This window comes from Muntiacus reevesi, chromosome 3 (assembly GCF_963930625.1).
Source record: "Muntiacus reevesi chromosome 3, mMunRee1.1, whole genome shotgun sequence".
NCBI classification, from domain to species: Eukaryota; Metazoa; Chordata; class Mammalia; order Artiodactyla; family Cervidae; genus Muntiacus; species Muntiacus reevesi.
Window position 1 is genome coordinate 113,374,463 of NC_089251.1, and position 13,618 is coordinate 113,388,080.

Genomic DNA, 13,618 nt, shown 5'->3' on the forward strand with positions numbered 1-13,618 from the left:
CAACCAGTCCATCCTAAAGGAGATCAGTCCTGGGTGTTCATTGGAAGGACTGATGCTGAAGCTGAAATTCCAGTACTTTGGGTTCCTGATGCGAAGAAGTGACTCATTGGAAAAGACCCTGATGCTGGGAAAGATTGAAGGCAGGAGGAGAAGGGGATGACAGAGGATGAGACGGTTGGATGGCATCACCGACTCAATGGACATGACTTTGAGTAAACTTCGGGAGTGGGTGATGGACAGGGAGGCCTGGTGTGCTACAGTCCATGGGATCGCAAAGAGTCGGACACGACTGAGTGACTGAACTGAACTGAACTGAACCCCCGACCCACATTCCAGTTCCAAACAAAAGATTGATAAAATGTCCAGTTTAAATGCCTCACTCAAGAGGGCAGGAACCGAGGCTGTGACCTGCCCCGAGTTACCTGGCTCCCTGGGCAGATACTCATCCTACACCAGCTGTGAGCCAGGCCCTTGAACAACGACACGCTCCTGGTGTTCATGGGATGCTCGCTCAAGTGGAGCAGAACAGGAGAGACACGAATGAGTAAGTATGAGCATTGTAAGTTACACAGGGAGAGAAACGGGGGGAGAAAATGACTTCAGACAGGAGGAGTGAGGGATAGCTTCTCTGAAGAGGGGACAGGCTGAGAGGTGAAGGCCAGAGATGCAGCCACTCAGTCCGCAAACATTCCCGTGGAGTAAGAAGCACAGACTCTTGAGGCGGGACAGAGATAGGAGTGGAACAGGACAAGTACACACTGGAGGGGAGACCATGGTGGGAAGAGTGGCTGGAGATGTGGCCGATGCGGCACTGGCTGGATGGGCGTCATGAACCAGTGAAGTTGCTCAGTCATGTCCGACTCTTTGAGATCCTATGGACTGTGGCCTACCAGGCTCCTCCATCCATGGAATTTTCCAGGCAAGGGTACTGGAGTGGGTTGCCATTTCCTTCTTTAGGGGATCTTCCTGGCCTAGGAATCGAACCCAGGTCTCCTGCATTGCAGACAGACGCTTTACCATCTGAGCTACCAGGGAAGTACCCCTTTCAAGATCTTGACCCACAGTAACCGCGTGTTACACTCTAATGCAGTCCATGTACACACACACACACCCACCCCCAATAGAAGCCAAAGTTTCACAGAACAATACTTAACCTTACTCTATGTGACGTGTTGTACTCTGGGTCATGGCATGAAGAATGGATTTCGTTTTAGTGAACAGGAAGCTTCTAATTTTAAAAGTAAGTCTGAGGTGATTGGATTTACGCTTTAAGATCACTTTGTTGCTGCAGATGTATGGATGGCCAGTAGGCATGTGAAAAGAGGCTTGACATCACTAGTTATTAGAGACATGCAAATCAAAACTACAATAAGGTACCACCTCACACTGGTGGTCAGAATGGCCATCATTAAAGTTGACAAATAAACGCTGGAGAGCATGAGGAGAGAAAGGAACCCTCCTACACGGCTGGTGGGAGAGTAAGCTGGTACAGCCACTATGGAGAACAGCATGGAGGTTCCTCAGAAAACTAAAAATAGAGTTGCCACATGATCCATCAATCCTACTCCTGGAAATATACCCAGACAAAACTATAATTCAAAAAGATACATCACTCCTAAGTTTCCAGTAGCACTGCTTACAACAGCCGAGACAAGGAAACGACCTAAATGTCCATCAACAGATGAATGGATAAAGAAGATGTGCTACACATATACAATGGAATACTACTCAGCCATAAAAAAGAATGAAATAATGCCATCTGCAGCAATGTGGATGCAACTTGAGATTATTTTAATAAGTGAAGTGTATGTCATACAGAGAAAGACAAATACCAGAGGACATCACTTATATGTGGAATCTAAAATATGGCACAAATGAGCCTATCTACAAAACAGAAACAGACTCACAGACACAGAGAACAGATCTGCCATTGCTAAGGGCGAGGCGGTGAGACAGCAGGATGGATTGGGAGTCTTGGGTTGGTAGATGCCAACTATTATGTTTCGAATGGACAAACAAGGTCCTACTGTATAGGACAGGGAACTATATTCAATATCCTGTGATAAGACATAATGGAAAAGAATATAAAAAAAGAATGTCTCCATATGTATAACCGAGTCCCTCTGCTGCAGAGCAGAGATTGGCACAATGAGTGTGTGTCGTGTGCTCAGTCGTGTCCGACTCTTTGCCACCCCATGGACTGCAGCCCACCAGCCTCCTCTGTCCATGGAATTTTCCAGGCAAGAATACTGGAGTGGGTTGCCATTTCCTCCTCCAGGGGATCTTCCCGACCCAGGGATTGAAACTGGGTCTCCTGCATCTCCCGCATTGGCAGGTAGATTTTTTATCACTGAGATACTTGGGAAGCCCCAAATCAACTATACTTCAATTGAAAAAAAAAAAAAAAAAATCACTCTTGCTATGTGGAAAAGACGTGGGGAAAGGGCAGAGCAGAAATAGGAAGGCTAATCAGGGGGCTACTGGAGGGGCCCAGAAGTAAGGTGCTGGATGCCTAGATTTTGGTAGCAGGGACGAAGAAGAGTAGATGGCTCTGAGTTATGTTTTGAAGATAGAATCAACAGGATGTGAGGAGCACTGGGTGAAGGGTGACAGGTCCTCACCCCTGCACGCAGGGACCCACATAAACCAGAGTCAGACATACGCAGAGTCAAGCCCTGGCTTGCGGAGGACTTGCTGAGTCACCTCAGGGTAACGACTTGGAGCCTTGTTAGCGTGCTGTCTCAGGGGTCCTCAGCCTATTCTTCCAAAGTTCTTGACTCTGTGCTCATGACCCACTGCCCTGGCTCTATTGTGGTACAGGGTGGGGAGCAAGGGGCAGGCTGTTAGGTGTGCTGCAAGAGGGGAGAAACAAGGTGGGCTTTAGGGGTCTGGAACTGGGGCCAGGAGGCAGGAACACTCTTTACTAAAGGCTGTGTCAATCCCAGAGAAGACTGCTGGCTGAGAAAATAAGAGACTGAAAAACTGAAGGGGTGCTTTGAAGTCCAGAAGCTGTCTTGTCTTTCTCTGGGCTTTGGGCAGCCTAGTTTTCAGATTTTCAGCGTCATCTTTATAATCATCACCCCCTTCATCTTAGTCAACATTTACTGTTCTCTACTCTGTGCCAAACGCTTAGTGAATGGCTCTCTGTGCATGAAATCAAAGGTGTTTTCTAATTCCTCTTAATGGCAGGACAATGGAAATCCAGCCCTTGACATGGATTTCTGGGGCCTGGCAGTTGCTAATCCTCTTCTTAAGAGAACCGGGGTGGGATGGGGGCAGCTTCTACATCAGCCTCCAGGGCTTTCAGGGGAAAGTAGGAACCCTTAGGCTTCCGAGTTGAAGAGAGCTGCTTAAAAACCCCAGCTCTGCGGCTCGCTAGTTGTGTGACTTTGAATGATCATGTCACCCTCTCTGAGCTGCAGTTCTCCTGATCTGTGAAGTGTGGAGGACAACACTCCCGTCAGTGCGAAGGCTGCACAGACCATCACTGTGCCCGGCACACAGCAGGGGTGGAGCCCCCCATGGCCTCCGTTTCTGACCGGAATTCCCCAAGCCTGAGTTCTGAGGGCTCCCAGCCCCCACTCATGTGCACCCAAGCCTTAACTGTCTCCGTCTTCTAATGCAGGGGTCACTAAACTATGGATCATGGGCTAAACCTGGCTCGCCACCTGTTTTTGTAAATAAAGTTTCATTGGAACACAGTCTACTTTTTAATGTATTGTTTATGGCTATTTACAACAGTAGAGTTGAGCAGAAGTGGAATGGGCTGCCAAGTCTAAAATATATACTCATTGGTCCTTTAAGAAAAAAGTTTGCCAACCTCCCATCTAATGCATATGGAAATTTAGTGTTTGCAAAGGTCATTGTTTGTATTCCCTCAGTTGAGACTGACAAGGCAACGATAATTAGCTCCATTATAGAGATGGGGAAACTGAGGCTCAAGGTCACTGTGATTTAAACAAGGTCATGGGGTGGTGGTGGTAGTGGTGGTGGAGGAAGGAGAGCCTGCATCTGACCCCCAGGCCAGTGCTTGCTAGGTCCCGAGGTGCCTCAGGGGGGTCTGAGTGTTTCCAACGGGCAAGTCAGTTCGCACATTCTCTGGCCCTGCCTCCCCTGGGTCTGGGGAAAAGGCTGACTACACGCACAGCAATAGCTGAGCAGCTCAGAGCATGAGAAATGACAAAGATCTGGCCAGCTGAGGACTTCTCTGTTTAACGATGGCCACTGTACTCAACAGCAGTCTTTTCTAGAAGAAAGACTGTCTGTTCACTGCTGCACGCTAGAGACCCACAAGCTACGGATGCTCACAAAATGTTTACTGAATAAACCGAGTTCATTATCGTCTTGGCAATGAAAAAACCCTCATCCTCTCCGACTGGCACCTGGTTTAGAAGAATCACCTTGTCTCTGGGGGAGAAATCCCAGTTCTGGCTATGCCACCACCACACATGTGCAATCACCCACACACTCCCGGTCCACGTCCTTTCTTCTCTCCCGTCTAATCACCAAGCCCTCTCACGCCGGCTTCTCTGTTCACCCGTCTCTCCAATCCCACGGCACTGTCTGTCCAGACCCTTATCATCTGAAGCTTGGATCGCTCGGCCACCTCCTCACTGGCTTCCTGCCTCCCCCGCACCCTCTGCCCTTTCAGAGCGTTCTCTGTAAGGTACACATCTGATCAAATTGTTCCTCGCCTTCACCCTTCATCAGTTCCCCCCACCTCCACACAGCGACTGTGGGTGTGAGCTCTCCGTGACCAGGGCCCCATCAACGTCTCCAGCCTCAGCTTGCTTCTCTGCACCCCACCGTGACCCAGCCGCAGAAAGGGCTGCAGTGCTGCCGGCGCTGTGCCTTCTCCCATCGCCACACCTCTGCCCCTGGCTGTGTTTCCACTGTCTTCTAGACCAGCAGTCCCCAACCTTTTGGCACCAGAGGCTGGTTTTGTGGGAGCTAACTTTTTTGCAGCAGTGGTGGGGGGTGGAGGATCAGGTGGTAATATGAATGGTGGGAAAGCGGCAGATGAAGCTCCTGTTGTGCAGCCTGGTTCCTAACAGCCTCAGACTGGGACCGGGTCTGTGGCCCCGGGGGGTGGGGTGGGGTTGGGGACCCCAGTTCAAGCTTCACTTCTCTGGGAAGCCTTTCCTGACGCTCCCCAAGACAGGGAGCTCTTGCCTTTGTGTTCATCCTGGGATGACAGCACTGGTTACACTGCACTGTGGTAAGTGCCGTCTTCCTACCCCCAGCCAAGGGCACGTGGAGGGCAGAGGCTGTGTCTGACCCACGCTGGGGGCCCTTCACTCTGCCTGGGGTGGGGGGTGGGTGGCCCGAAGCACCAGTCGTAGCCGGTGAATCCTGGTGGCTCTCAACCTGCTCACCTGGCTATGCTCTTTCACTGCGGCAGGAGGGAGGCGGGGGATAGGAGAGGGTGGGGCCATTCTTGGAAGCATCCCTGATCTCAGAGAAGGAAAGAGCTTTGTAGACTCCTGGTACTGTTTTTTTTTTCCTGCCCAGTACATTCTTCGTTCTAGAACTGTTCCCTCCTAACCTCTGGGATTGACAACTGCAAGCGGCCCAAGCCCCACCCTCTGGTGATAGGTTCGTGGATGGGCAAAGACCCGGGCGGGGCTGGTCAGAGCCCTTCTGGGGGATGGACGCGGTCATACTGGACACATTGTGGGGGACACGCTGTTCTGTTTGCTCTCAGGATGATGTAAACCTCAGGCTGCCAGTGACTGTCCATTAAAGGTATGTATCAGAGTGGGTCTGAATCTTAGCTCCACCAACTAACGGCCGGGTGACCTTGGGCTAGTTGCTTAATCCTTTACGTTTACTGTTGTCCTACCTGCAAAATGGGAATAATAACAACATCTACCTCATGCTGTGGGCATATGAATAAATATAGGTAAAGTGCTTATAACAGTGCGTGGTACAAAAGGAGTGGTCAATATTTGTTGCTATTTCTATATCACTGTGGGGACAGATCCCATCGGAGGGCTAATGAGAACAAGAAAGAGCTCTCACAGACTTGGGGTTTCCAGATCCAGCTGTGCCTGAAGCTTTCCATCTCTTTGTACCTCCCTGTTCCACAAATCAATTAACTGTTTTTCTGGCAAAGCAAGCTTGAGTTGACTCTTTTCAAGTTATAACCTCAAGAGTCCTTAGGTTGAAGCAGGAAAAACAGAGGCGACCAGAGTCTAGGGGCAGTCTGCTGTTTGACTTTGGATGAGGGCTTCTTCTTAGGCTTCAGTTCCTCATCGGTCCAATGGGATGAACGTCAGCCCTGCTTCCCTCTCAGGGCTGCTGCCAGGATCCATCTGTGTGACGTTTGTGCCTCAAAACCCATCAAGTGCTAAAAAACACATCTCACCAAAGACTCCTTTCTAACACCATACACAAAAATAAACTCAAAATGGATTAAAGATCTAAACGTAAGACCAGAAACTATAAAACTCCTAGAGGAGAACATAGGCAAAACACTCTCCGACATAAATCACAGCAAGATCCTCTATGATCCACCTCCCAGAATATTGGAAATAAAAGCAAAAATAAACAAATGGGACCTAATTAAACTTAAAAGCTTTTGCACAACAAAGGAAACTATAAGCAAGGTGAAAAGACAGCCTTCAGGATGGGAGAAAATAATAGCAAATGAAGCAACAGACAAAGAATTAATCTCAAAAATATATAAGCAACTCCCGCAGCTCAATTCCAGAAAAATAAATGACCCAATCAAAAAAATGGGCCAAAGATCTAAACAGACATTCCTCCAAAGAAGACATACAGATGGCTAACAAACACATGAAAAGATGCTCAACATCACTCATTATCAGAGAAATGCAAATCAAAACCACAATGAGGTACCATTACACGCCAGTCAGAATGGCTCCTATCCAAAAGTCTACAAGCAATAAATGCTGGAGAGGGTGTGGAGAAAAGGGAACCCTCTTACACTGTTGGTGGGAATGCTAACTAATACAGCCACTATGGAGAAGAGTGTGGAGATTCCTTAAAAAACTGGAAATAGAACTACCATATGACCCACCAATCCCACTCCTGGGCATACACACCGAGGAAACCAGAACTGAAAGAGACACGTGCACCCCAATGTTCATCGCAGCACTGTTTATAATAGCCAGGACATGGAAGCAACCTAGATGCCCATCAACAGACGAATGGATAAGGAAGCTGTGGTACATATACACCATGGAATATTACTCAGCCGTTAAAAAGAATACATTTGAATCAGTTCTAATGAGATGGATGAAACTGGAGCCCATTATACAGAGTGAAGTAAGCCAGAAAGATAAACACCAATACAGTATACTAACACATATATATGGAATTTAGAAAGATGGTAACGATAACCCTATATGCAAGACAGAAAAAGAGACACAGATGTATAGAACAGACTATTGGACTCTGTGGGAGAAGGCGAGGGTGGGATGATCTGAGAGAACAGCATTGAAACATCTATATTATCAAGGGTGAAACAGATCACCAGCCCAGGTTGGATGCATGAGACAAGTGCTCAGGGCTGGTGCACTGGGATGACCCAGAGGGATGGGATGGGGAGGGAGGTGGGAGGGGGCATCGGGATGGGGAACACATGTAAATCCATGGTTGGTTCATGTCAATGTATGGCAAAAACCACTACAATATTGTAAAGTAATTAGCCTCCAACTAATAAAAATAAAGGAAAAACAAACACACAAACAAAGACTCCTCACCCTGTATCAAAGAAATTTCCCAGGCGGCCCCGCCCGCTCTGTGACCGCACCCACCTCACATTCTTCTGCAGTCACCTCCCACGTGCACACCCTCTGCGGAGGCTACACCCGAGTTTTCCTCCTTTCCAAAGGTCACCTTTGTGTCTTTGCTCCATTTGTGTTCTCCACATGCCACCATGTAGGGCTCATCTCCACCTACCAAAATTCATCCATCAGAGGTCCCTGCCAACGAAGCCTCCTCCTGAAGCCCTCGAGACTGTCTTTCTCACACACACAGTTGCCAGAGGTGCCCTCTGCTTTCCGCGAACCCGCAGCACTCCCTTTGTGGAGGTTGTTGATTGGGAGATTTCGTCAGTTAAGATTTGAACCTCCCGGAGGGCAGGGGCTGTCTTCTCTGAGTCCCTGTTGCACCCTACATTCGCTAGGGATGTAAGAGCTCCAGTCAACATGGGTGCACAGTGCTGAGAGCCGATGCTGCCTCCTGAGCGAAAGAAACAGAGAAGTTGCTCTCCTGGCTCAGCTTCCATCCCCCTTGGAGGTGGGTGTATGGACTTAGTAGTAAATCCTGCGCTGCTTTCTTACACTGAGGCAAGGGGGAAATGTGTACCATGTCTGTGAAATAGGATCTGAAACAACACATGCTGGAGACACCTGGAGAAACTCACCCAAGCCAGGATTCGCTGGGATCACCCAGTCTCCTGGCTTCACCCCAGTCACACTGCTGCCCACGGCTATGACCTGTCCAACACCTTCGTTCCCTCCAACAGCAGGCAGCTGGGGAAGGAGGCCGTAGTTTCCTAAGGGAGAAGAGCACAGAGGGTCATCCATGAGGCTTGGGTGGGTTGGAGTCAGACGGACCTCAGCCCAATCTGACCAACTGTGACTGACCAACCTCTCTGAGCCTGGGCTTCTTCATCTGTAAAAGGGGATAGACTCCTCACTTTCACAGGTTATTATGAGATTAGATAAAGTAGGGATTGAGCCCAGCATACTGCCGGCACCTCACAATGGTTGGTTTGCTCCCCCACTGCAATTTTCCTAACTCTTGAAAAGCCTCACATTCCAGGGGGGGAGGCCAGAGGGGGCTCACAGAGTGTGCAGACAGCCTCATCTGGAGAACAGCTGCTGCTAATCACAGGAATTTCACACCCACACCTGGGGAGGAATGAAAACGAGGTGGCGGCTAAGCAAAAAAGCCAATTAACATAAGCCACTGAAACCAAGGTTACCTTGGATCATATTTATGTCAGATGGATTGATAGGGGCCGCCAGCATCTTCACATGGACGTCTGATCCGCCCACAGCAGCCAGCTCCAGGTTCTTCAGTCTAAGCACAAAGCCAGAGAGATGTTCATGTCACCCAGGCTAGACAGGGAGTCTTTTGCTCAGATCATCTCCCCAAAGTAGGTCAGGTAGCGACATTTTTGAGCTGCCATTGTGCGCCCAGGGATGAGGGTTTTGTTAGGAGACAGGAGCTAGAAAGAATTCGCACAGGATACAGGTTAACTCTCATTAACTGCAAGTGGACAGTCCTGGTGACCTCTTGACCCCACCACCCACTCCAGGGCAGAAAATGGTTAAGACTCCTGTGGGCCTGGGTTAGCCCTGTGTTGTCCAAACTTCCTTGATTCACCTGGTATACTAGTATTATGGATTCTCAGACCCCAGCTCTGACCCACTGAATCAGAATCTCCAGATAAGGGGCACCCCAAGGAAAAACCAGGAAACCCTTGCAAGGTTTGCTTGTTCTCCAATTTTTCTTTTTGCTCCAACACACATAGGGAAGACATTTCTGTTAGCTGCAGCGTGGTGAGGGAGAAAGAGAGATGGCTCATGGAGGTGGGAAAGAACTCCCTGGGTGACTGGAGCTCGCCCCCTGGAGAGACGTCCCTTTATGACGAGGATCCTGGTCTGTCAGAAAGGATGCTGGATGGAGAGCGGCTGGTCTCGGTGTGAAGCTCCACCTCAGACGGCTTTGTCACCAAGAGCAGGTTTCTCCCGTGCTCCAGGCTTCCATTTCTTTATTTGTAAAGTGGGGATGAGGTCACCATCACCTCCACCTGCACTTGATCCCTTCCAAGGGCTCTTTCCATTTCAAGTCTGTATGGTAACTGCCTCTGCTCATAATGTCTACGCCCTAGACATCACGGTCTGTATCCACTGGAATGTTGGTTAATGGGTAAAACCTGTCCAGTGGCAATGCCCACGTGCTACTTTTGTTTTTTTAATAACAGGAGACCTTCCAACCGGAAAGGGCTGATCAGTGTATCATTAACAGACCAACAGAGCCTCGTGACTTTTAATTATTAGAGAATCCTTTTCTGTCTTTCTCTACACCTCTAAGACTTCTTGTTTGCAGTGCTTTTCTCTGCCCAAATGTACTCGTTAAGTAATAATTCTCCTTATTTTTACTTACTGAAGGCACATGTAACAGCCAACCAGAGCTTCTTAGCATTAGGCAACAGTGTCACTTCACTAAACTGATGTAATTCTACCCGCTTCCTGCTGTAATCTGACCTTTTAATTATACCTGAGGCTCCCCTAAGGATAAAAGTGTGATTTCCAAGAAACGGCTTGTACTGGTAGTAATAAAGGTGACGGGTATTTATGAGGTGTTTATTATACACCAGGTCCTATGGTAAGGGCTTAACTTTTGTTTCTGGCAGAGTCAGGCTGGTATTCGGGATCTCTAGTTTCCTGACCAGGGATCTAACCTGTGCCCCTGAAGGGGAAGCAGGGCCACCAGGGAAGCCCCTGTGCTGAAGGATTTAAATGCATAATCCAAGATTCCTGTGACAAAAGTGTAAATATTCCCAATTTATCAAGCAGGAAATGAAGGCTCCTGGAAATGATGAAATTTACACAGAGGGGGAGAATTGGCCGGGCTTCCCTCAGAGCTCAGTTGGTAAAGAATCCGCCTGCAATGCAGGAGACCCCAGTTTGATTCCTGGGTCTGGAAGATTCCCTGGAGAAGGGATAGGTTACCCACTCCAATATTCTTGGGCTTTCCTTGTGGCTCAGCTGGTAAAGAATCTGCCTGCAACGTGGGAGACCTGGGTTCGATCCTTGGGTCGGGAAGATCCCCCGCAGAAAGGAAAGGCTACTCATTCCAGTATTCTGGCCTTGCGAATTCCATGGACTGCATTCTCCATGGGGTCGCAAAGAGTCAGACACGACTGAGCAACTTTCACTTTCAGGAGAATTGGTCAGGGAGGGGCTTATCTACTTTCAAGGTGCTCTTATTTACCTTGCTCTAATCCAGAAGCTGAAATTAGCATGGGAACCCCTCTGAAGGCCTATAAGAACCTCTAGGGACCTACCCTGGGAATCCTTGTACTGGATTATGACCAACTTAAGAGGGGCCATGGACTTCCCAGGTGGTGATAGTGGTAAAGAATCTGCCTGTCAATGCAGGAGATGCAAGAGATGTGGGTTTGATCCCTAGGTTGGGAAGACCCCCCTGGCGGAGGAAAATGGCAACCTACTCTAGTATTCTTGCCTGGAAAATTCCATGGACAGAGGAGCCTGGTGGGGTATAGTCCATGGGGTCACAGAGAGTCAGACACGACTGAGCACAGCACACACTCAAGGGAGGATGCGCTTTACCACGACTGCTCAGTTCAGCCCTCGGTCACGTTCGACTCTTTGCGACCCCGTGGACTGCAGCACGCCAGGCCTCCCTGTCCATCACCAACTCCTGGAGCTTACTCAGACGTATGTCCATTAAGTTGGTGATACCATCCAACCATCTCATTCTCTGTTGCCCCCTTCTCCTCTCACCTTCAATCTTTCCTAGTAACAGGGTCTTTTCAAATAAGTCAGTTCTTTGCATTAGGTGGCCAAAGTATTGGAGCTTCAGCTTCAGCATCAGTCCTTCCAATGAATATTCAGGACTGATTTCCTTTAGGATTGACTCGCTGGATCTCCTTGCGGTCCAAGGGACTCTCAAGAGTCTTCTCCAACACCAAGTTCAAAAGCATCAGTTCTTTGGCACTCAGGTTTCTGTATAGTCCAACTCTCACATCCACACATGACCACTGGAAAAACCATAGCTTTGACTAGATGGACCTTTGCTGGCAAAGTATTGTCTCTGCTTTTTAATATGCTATCTAGGTTGGTCAAAGCTTTTCTTCCAAGGAGTAAGCGCTTTTTAATTTCATGGCTGCAGTCACCATCTGCAGTAATTTTGGAGCCCAGAAAAATAAAGTCAGCCACTGTTTCCCGATCTATTTTCCATGAAGCGATGGGACCAGATGCCATGATCTTAGTTTTCTGAATGTTGCTTTAAGCCAACTTTTTCACTCTCCTCTTTCACTCTCATCAAGAGGCTCTTTAGTTCTTCTTTACTTTCTGCCATAAGGGTGGTGTCATCTGTGTATCTGAGGTTATTGATATTTCTCCCGGCAATCTTGATTCCAGCTTGTGCTTCATCCAGCCTAGCATTTCACATGATGAATTCTGTATACAAGTTAAATAAGCAGGGTGACAATATACAGCCTTGATGTAGTCCTTTTCCTATTTGGAACCATTCTGTAGTTCCATGTCCAGTTCTAACTGTTGCTTCTTGACCTGCATCAGATTTCTCAGGAGGCAGGTCAGGTGGTCTGGTATTCTCATCTCTTTAAGAATTTTCCACAGTTTGTTGTGATCCACACAGTTAAAGGCTTTGGCGTAGTCAATAAAGCAGAAGTAGATGTTTTTCTGGAACTCTCTTGCTTTATCGATGATCCAACAATTATCCACGATGACCATCCACAATGGTCCACGATGATCCATGATCCTCAGGCGGTGGCCTGAGGCAGGGTCGGAGGCACTGAGTGCAGCAGTGCGTGCACGGGGCCTTTTGAAGGAGGTGGCCATTATCTTCATCACCTCCACCATAGTTTGGCCTCAGTTTGAACAACAGGGAGGGAACATAGCCCCGCTCATCAGAACAAGACCCAGTTTTACCCTCAGTCAGTCTCTCCCATCAGGAAGCTTCCATAAGCCTCTTATCTTTCTCCATCAGAGGACAGACAGAATGAAAACCACAGTCACAGAAAACTAATCAAACTCATCACATGGACCACAGCCTTGTCTCACTCAATGAAACTATGAGCCATGCCGTGTAGGGCCACCCAAGATGGATGGGTCATGGTGGAGAGTTCTGACAAAATGTGGTCCTCTGGAGAAGGGAATGGCAAACCACTTCAGTATTCTTGCTTTGAGAACCCCATGAACAATATGAAAAGGCAAAAAGTTACGACATTGAAAGATGAACTCCCCGGGTCAGTATGTGTCCAATATGCTACTGGAGAACAGCTGAGAAATAACTCCAGAAAGAATGAAGGGATGGAGCCAAAGCAAAAACAACAACCAGTTGTGGATGTGACTGGTGATGGAAGTAAAGTCTGATGCTGTAAAGAGCAATATTGCATAGGAACCTGGAATGTTAGGTCCATGAATCAAGGCAAATTGGAAGTGGTCAAACAAGAGATGGCAAGAGTGAACATCGACATTTTAGGAATCAGTGAACTAAAATGGACTGGCATCGGTGAATTTAACTTAGATGACCATTATATCTACTACTGTGGGCAAGAATCCCTTGGAAGAAATGGAGTAGCTGTCATAGTCAACAGAAGAGCCTGAAATGCAGTACTTGGATGCAATCTCAAAAATGACAGAATGATCTCTGTTCGCTTCCAAGGCAAATCATTCAATATCACAGTAATCCAAGTCTATGCCCCAATCTGTAATGCTGAAGAAGTTGAAGCTGAATGGTTCTATGAAGACCTACAAGACCTTCTAGAACTAGCACTCCAAAAAAGATGTCCTTTTCATTGTAAGGGACTGGAATGCAAAAGTAGGAAGTCAAGAGATACCTGGAGTAACAGGCAAATTTGGCCTTGGAG

At 48.1% G+C, this 13,618-nt stretch overlaps 1 protein-coding gene across 1 annotated transcript in view; it reads right to left on the reverse strand.

Annotated features, from left to right (window-relative positions):
- The window catches only part of MECR (mitochondrial trans-2-enoyl-CoA reductase), a 37,075-nt gene that overhangs the window by 11,508 nt on the left and 11,949 nt on the right, over positions 1-13,618 (reverse strand). The window contains exons 2-3 of the mRNA XM_065930241.1: positions 8,957-9,054; positions 8,393-8,524 (exon numbers count right to left, since the gene is read on the reverse strand). Coding sequence (XP_065786313.1) covers positions 8,393-8,524; positions 8,957-9,054 — 230 coding nt within the window. The remainder of the gene's footprint in view (positions 1-8,392; positions 8,525-8,956; positions 9,055-13,618) is intronic.